Below are 7,964 nucleotides of genomic sequence, written 5' to 3'. Positions count from 1 at the left end.
ATTCGGGGATGAGAGACCACCAGGAGTTCCGCAAGGCTGCGTGACTTGGATTGGAAAGTCCGAAAAAGACCCCCGGGATGGGTGAGTGGAGGGAGAGGGAGAAAGAGATAGGGAGAGAGGGGGGAGAAAGAGAGAGAAAGAGATAGCAAGAGAGGGAGAGAAAGAGATAGGGAGAGAGGGGGGAGAGAAAGAGATAGCAAGAGAGGGAGAGAGAGAAAGAGAGAGAGGGGGGAGAGAGACAGAAAGAGGGAGAGGGAGAAAGAGAGAGAGGGGGAGAAAGAGAGAAAGAGATAGCAAGAGAGGGAGAGAGAGAAAGAGAGAGAGAGGGAGAGAGGGGGGAGAGAGAGAGAAAGAGAGGGAGAGGGAGAAAGAGAGATGGAGAGAGGGGGGAGAGAGAGAAAGAGAGGGAGAGGGAGAAAGAGAGAGGGAGAGAGGGGGGAGAAAGAGAGAGAGGGGTAGAGAAAGAGAGAGGGAGAGGGGGGAGAGATAGCAAGAGAGGGAGAGAGGGAGAGAGGGGGGAGAGAAAGAGAGAGGGAGAGAGAGAGAGGAGATAAAGGAAGAGGAGAGATAGAAAGGAAGAGAGAGAAAGAAAGAGGGATAGAGAGTGAGAGATGCTCAGTGAGCCTTCAAAGAAAGGCTCACTGAGCATCTCTCACTCTCTATCCCTCTTTCTTTCTCTCTCTTCCTTTCTATCTCTCCTCTTCCTTTATCTCCTTTCTTTCTTTCTTTCTTTCTTTCTCTCCTTTCTTTCTTTCTCTCTTTCTTTCTTTTGCTCTCTTGCTCTCTTGCTCTTTCATTCTTTTCTCTCTCTTGCTTTCTTTCTTTCTCTTGCTTTCTCTCCTTCCTTCCCTCCTTCCATTTCTTTCATTCCCCCTCTCTATTTTTATTTCTCTTTCATTCTCTTTCTTTCTTGCTCTTTTTCTTTCTTTTACCTTCCCTTCCTCTATTTCTTCTTTTCTTTCTCCTTCCTATCTTCTTCCCTCCCTCCCTTTCTTCAGTCCTTCCTCTCTTACTCTCCCCTTTCATAAGTTTCCTTGCTTCATTCCTCTGTTCCTGTCCCTTCCCCCTTTCTTTCTTTCCTTCCTTCCTTCCTTTCCTTCCTCCATTTCTTGCTTTCCTTTTCCTTCCTCCCTTCTTTCCTCCCTCATTCCCTTCTTTCACTCTTTCCTCTCTTACTCTCCCCTTTCACCCCTCCCCAAAGAAGGTAAATTTCATACATAATTGGTATGTCGCAAAATAAAGTAGTTTTAAAATGGCGGGGAGGGGGGGGCCCCAGACACTTAGGCTGTATGGGGCCCCAAAATTCCTGATGGCGGCCCTGGATACGGGCGATGAGCGGGACGAGCGGCGCCGAAGCCGGTGGCTGTGGCAGCTGCTGCAAGAGGCTTCCGGGCCGCTCTGTCCCACTCATCGCCCGTATCCAGCAGATAGGCTTTGAATTTTTGGCTGGGGGGGGAGAAGTAGGACCTTCCTAACTCCCCCCCCCCAGCCAAAATCACAAAGCCAGGCAGCCCCCAGCCGCCAAAGGAGCCTCCTGATTCTCCCCGCCCTGTGGAGAAGTGTGGAGGGCTGCGTCACTAAGCTCCACCCCTCCATAACCCCACCCCCATATGACCAAAGCCCCCCCCCCCACCGGGCCATGGAAAACTGGTCTAGCTTAAAGCCGGTCCCTGGTGCAAAAAAGGTTGGGGACCTCTGTGTTAAACTACTGAAGTTTGCAGACGATACAACAGTGATCGGACTCATTCGAGACAATGATGAATCCGCATACAGACAAGAGGTTGAACAACTATCCTTGTGGTGTGACCAGAACAACCTATAACTGAACACACTCAAAACCATAGAAATGGTTGTAGACTTTAGGAGAAACCCTTCCATCCTTCCACCTCTCACAATACTAGACAACATAGTATCAACAGTAGAGACCTTCAAATTTCTAGGTTCTATCATATCTCAAGACCTAAATGGTCACCTAACAAAGTCCAACAAATGTTCTTTCTGCGCCAACTCAGGAAGCTCAAACTTCCCGAGGAGCTGCTGATACAGTTCTACAGAGGAATCATTGAGTCTGTCATCTGCACCTCTATAACTGTCTGGTTTGGTTCTGCAATCCAACAAGACTGACACAGACTTCAGAGGATAATCAGAACTGCAGAAAAAACAATTGCTGCCAACCTGCCTTCCACTGACGACCTGTATACTGCACGAGTCAAAAAGAGGGCTGTGAAAATATTTACTGACCCCTTGCATCCTGGACAAACTGTTTCAACTCCTACCCTCAAATCGTCGCTACAGAGCACTACACACCAAGACTAGACACATGAACAGTTTTTCCCCATACACCATCACTCTACTAAATAAATAATTCCCTCAACACTGTCACTTTTTACTAAATCTGCACTTCTATTTCTACTAGTTTTTTTCCTCATCATTCCTATCATCCTTTTCCTCCCACTTAGGACTGTATGACTGTAACTTGTTGCTTGTATCCTAAGATTTTTATTAATATTGTTTCTTCATTGCTTATTTGACCCGTATGACAATCGTTAAGTGTTGTACCACATGATTCTTGACAAATGTATCTTTTTCTTTTATTTATTTCTTTATTGGATTTGTATGCCGCCCCTCTCCAGAGACTCGGGGCGGCTAACAGCAACATGAAACAGCATATAACAATAATCCAATACTAAAAAGTTAAAAACCAATTATTATAAAAAACCAATCATACATACAGACATACCATGCATAAAATTGTAAAGGCCTAGGGGGAAAGAGTATCTCAATTCCCCCATGCCTGGCGGCAGAGGTGGGTTTTAAGCAGCTTACGAAAAGCAAGGAGGGTGGGGGCAGTTCTGATCTCTGGGGCGAGTTGGTTCCAGAGGGCCGGGGCCACCACAGAGAAGGCTCTTCCTCTGGGTCCCGCCAAGTGACATTGTTTAGTTGATGGGACCTGGAGAAGACCCACTCTGTGGGACCTATCTGGTCGCTGGGATTCGTGCAGAAGGCAGTCCCTGAGATAATCTGGTCCGGTGCCATGAAGGGCTTTATAGGTCATAACCAACACTTTGAATTGTGACCGGAAACTGACCGGCAACCAATGCAGACTGCGGAGTGTTGGTGTAATATGGGTATATTTGGGAAAGCCCATGATTGCTCTTGCAGCTGCATTCTATGTACACTGAAAGCATATGCACCAAAACAAATTCCTTGTGTGTCCAATCACACTTGGCCAATAAAATTCTATTCTATTCTAGATGTCTGGGAAAAGCTATGATCTAAAAACTATAAACCGACTATATCAGTATCCTATAAAGAGAATTTATACAAAATGTATTTTCGTTGGCACCTAGCCCCCACCAGACTCGCAAAAATATACAGTACTCCAACGTGAACCCAAGATGCTGGAAATGCAAACAGGGACATGGCACAAATTATTATATATGGTGGCCGTGCCCAGTGGCAAGAGAATGTTGGAATATGATAAAAGTATGGATACAAGAAATAACAGACTCCAAAATTGAATTCAAACCAGAAACATATTTATTAGGGATTATCAGAGGACAATGGACAAAAGAAATGTACATCTCATAGTGCACATTTTGACCACTGCTAGAATAGTCTTCCCACAATAATGGAAAGCTGAATGCCCCCACCCCGGAGAATACGATAATATAAAAATGGATTGTGCAGAAATGACAAAACTGATATTAGAGTTACCAAACCGTGAAGAAAGAAAGAATTATATGGTGTGGGGAAAATTCTACAATTGGTTAGAAATTAGAAAGAATAAGTAAACTTTCAAATTATTGTTAATGTAATTATTGTATAAAATAACATGGAACTACATGATGACTTTAGACAGATATCGCATATATACTGTGTATTGTGTGTGTGTGTGTGTATATATATATATAATTTAAAAAGCAACATTTCAGAAGAATGTTACATTTAAAATAAAGTTTTTTTTTAAAAAAAGGGAATGCAAAAAAAGGGTAGAGCTAGGTACCCTAATTACCCTTTTTTTATATTATAGCCTTTCACTGAAGATAGACAGCTTGATTGTACCTGTGCCTCAGGTCTCGACACATCCTACAACATCCTGCCATCACTTTGAGAAGATAAATAAAAAAGAGACACAACACAAATAAAATGGAAAAACCCACTAGATCTCAATTCACTTTCTCAATAGCCTTTTAAAAACTAGGCATATACTGTATTTATGCTTACATACAAATCACAAGTTTGCTCATACCTAATAACATTTCTGAAAATCACCATTCTACTATGCCTAATGAAATCTCATCAGCTGTTTAAAAATTAATGACACATTAACTTAAAATACCATTGCTTATTCTTCTTCATTTTTCGATTTCTTAAAACTCTTCCTTTGTACTAGTAAATTCTTCCAAGATCTTTCTTTTCTCCTTTAATGTTAATCTGACATGCCACTGATGTCCGAGTACTGAACAGAGCAAATATTACGAACAGACCTTTTGACCTTACAATTTTTTTTAAATGGCAAGGAAAGGGAGGCAAAACATAGGCAAGGTAAGGAGGTTGTATTTCAATAATGGATAATGCCCAAGGCTTGAACAAAAAGATGATTTTTCTCAGAGAGGATTAGAAGAGTTTTTAAATGGACTTCTTGGTATTAAGGGCCTCAACAGTGGAGTGCTATTTTCTCTAAGACAGCTTTTGTTGCCCTTCTTTTGAACCTTTTAAAAGCAACTGACTGAATAGTGCTAGAAGGAAATACCTTGTATGGTATTCAATTGGCTATTTAAATATTAATTGAAACATATTTAACATTTAAAAATTAAAGATGGACCATTTCCATGTTTTTGTCCACATGCATTTTTAATGAAATCCACCAAACTCAACAAAAAATCCAAGCTGTTTTTTTAGCATAAGGATGATTGCTCATATGAATTATATCATTGTATGTTAGTATTGATAATATATTTATTTACTTATTTATGCAATTGTAAAGCATCATCCAATGATCTCAGTTATAACTGCTTAGTGTAACTAGATTTTTAGGATCTTACTCTTTAATATTTAGATGGCATTTTGGGTATGAAAATGTTTTTCATTTAATGTCCTAGCAGTTGTCCATAGACCTGGAATTTATAGTATTTCTTATCTGTATATTACACAAAAAAAAAAGGGGGGGGACGACCAAATACCATCAATTTATTTAAGATGACACAGAAAATTCATTATTCTGAACTATGAAATATTCCAGTTCACACAGCCATTTGGATATACAGTACTATATCACTTTGGAGAAGGAGAAATGTCATGAGACCAGAAACTAAAGCTTAAATTAATTTATTAAACAATATAAAATCATTCACAAAACAGGTATTTACATTATTTAATATGAATATTAAGAACACCATCTTATATCAACCTTGATAGGATGAATTTCTCTTATCTGATATTGCATGTTGAAAAAACTGATAAAGAAATGAGTACTGATTAGGCAAAAGCTTTAAGATTGAATGCTGTTGGATATTTATGTACCATACAAACCTTTTGCATAAAATGAACTGCAATTCCTATTTAGCAGCCCAGGGTTGTACACTTTTTTGAAACATTCCATGGTACACTTGCTATAAATTATTTTTTAAAATATTGACAACTGCAGCCTACTCCAAAAAATCTGCAATGGCAATGTCTTTATGGGACAGTTCCATAGGGAAGATCAGCATTTCTTATATACAAGTAAGTGGCTTTGCAACAATATTTAATGACAACATATATAATTTTTTCCTTCCTATGGCAAGCTTTATTATATCTTTTCTAAAGTACCATAAGCTTCTCAGTATTTTACAGAGTAATTTCTTTATACTAATTCATATAACTGTGTCTTTCTAACTATGGAAGAGAAAATGTGTCAAAAACAGTTTCATATAGAGCCAACCAGAATTAACTGATCTCTCAAATGTAGAAAATGACCATATGGAATGATTTAACCCAACAACTCATCTTATGAAAATCCAGAACTCACTAAGAAGGAAGAAAGTGTATAAATACTGTTATTTATTTCAAATATATGAAATATATTACCATACTTTTTGGACTATAAGATGCAACAGACTATAAGATACACCTTATACAGGAGGAAAACAGGAAAAAAATAGTTTTGGCCTCCTCATGTCATGTTTTTGCCCTACTCAGCCCCCAGAAGTAATCTGCAGTGTCCCCATGTCCTGTTTTTGCCAAAAATGGGCCCATTTTGGCGTGCAGAGTGCTTCTGGGGGCTGGGGAGGGTGAAAACGCCATGCACAGAGGGTTCGGGGGCCCAAAAACAGGATGTGTGGAGCACTGTAGAGTGCTTTTGGGAGCTGAGGAAGGTAAAAACGGAGGGGTTTGGGAGCCCCAAAATGAGCCCATTTTGGGTGAAAAGAGGCGGTGTGGAGCACTGCAGAGTGTTTCTGGGAAGCCGGGGAGGGCGAAAATGCAATGCATAGAGGGTTCAGGAGGCCAAAACACACCTATATTTGGTCTATGAGACACACTGAAATTTTCACCCACTTTTTGGAGGGGGCAGAGTGCTTCTTATACTCCAAAAAATACAGTAGGTTCTGCAGCATAAAAATGTCAATGCTAAAGTATTTGTGATAGTAGGGCAATCAGTAACTACAACAAAAGCAATAGACTTGTATTTTTTTAGCCAACATTTCAAAAAAAAAAATTAAAGTAATTTCACCCATGTTGTCAAAATATTGCATTTACTTAATTTCAGGAAAGTCAATCATAAGGAAAACTCTTGTTTTAAATAATATCACAGTATTTTTAATATATTCAATTATTATAGTCAAGTCCACAAGATATTTAGTTCATTCCACATTTTAATCAATCTAAATATAAAGCAATTTTATTTGTAGCTGATGACAAGCAAAAGTTTGGAAAAAAAGCTACTATAAATTCTGCAAAACTGTTTTCTTTGTGCATGAATCTTCAATTACGCAGCAGCAATAGATGCATCGTCCAGTTGACGGCCCTGTGGCTTCAGATAAATAAAAAGAGCATTATTTCAGATATATGTTATCCCACATTTACATAGGGCTCTACACAGTTACACAATATCTATACTGTATTAATTTCACATTATTTTGGGATCAATATGCAGTATGACACTTAAAGATTCAGCAGTGATCCCTAATGTTCCATTGAAAGTATTGTAACAGCAAGTGAAGCCTATTAAAATTGTTACACTCAATAATTCTTAATTAGACTAAGATGACAAAGTAATTATGAAATTATAATCTCCTGACAGAAAGGCATAGAAAACGGCAAGTTGTTATACTTAACAAATGGCAAGTTGTTCCACTTAATCTATATCTACCATTTTTGGAAACGAACAACTCTTACAGCAAAAAACATTTACTATGCAATCAGAAAAATTACAATACTGTACAGCACAAGGAAGATTTTAAGCATTTGAATTTTTTTAAACTTAGGAAAAATAGATTGTACAAAGTCCTAGAAGATACTGCAGTTTAGGAATACACTCATAAACGTATTTCTCTTACATCTTAGCTAGCAACAAATGTAAATGACTAATTTAAAAGGCATTCTGACTGTCAGAATTCTTGAGAAATACTTGTCCTTTCTGTTTATACCATGATCAAGTAGCCTACAAAGCTATCACAATAAAGGGTGGATTAAGTTGTAATTCACAAAAAGCACATCACATTTTTTCCAAAGATTTCATTTACTTTGCCCAGACAGGTTTCTTCCTACTTATTTTGATAATCCCTGCTACGCAAAAAAAAAAAAAGGGGGGGGGGGGGGAAAGCCCTTCACTAATGTCTTGGTAGCTAAATAATTGTATTATCACATGCACAGTTCTTAGTACTATTACTGCTGCAATGTGACATTACAATATTTCCAATACCTATTATTTGCATTTATGACTATGGCCATTCATAATCCAAAGTTTATTTTACACAATA

At 38.7% G+C, this 7,964-nt stretch overlaps 1 protein-coding gene across 1 annotated transcript in view; it reads right to left on the bottom strand.

Annotated features, from left to right (window-relative positions):
- Positions 1-5,315: 5,315 nt before the first annotated feature.
- LOC139155895 (trafficking protein particle complex subunit 11-like) overlaps positions 5,316-7,964 on the bottom strand; it is a 45,329-nt gene continuing 42,680 nt past the window's right edge. The window contains exon 30 of the mRNA XM_070731259.1: positions 5,316-7,015. Coding sequence (XP_070587360.1) covers positions 6,971-7,015 — 45 coding nt within the window. The 3' untranslated portion in view covers positions 5,316-6,970. The remainder of the gene's footprint in view (positions 7,016-7,964) is intronic.

Source organism: Erythrolamprus reginae, unplaced genomic scaffold, assembly GCF_031021105.1.
Source record: "Erythrolamprus reginae isolate rEryReg1 unplaced genomic scaffold, rEryReg1.hap1 H_9, whole genome shotgun sequence".
Lineage (NCBI taxonomy): Eukaryota > Metazoa > Chordata > Lepidosauria > Squamata > Dipsadidae > Erythrolamprus > Erythrolamprus reginae.
This window is presented reverse-complemented; position numbering and strand designations above follow the sequence as displayed.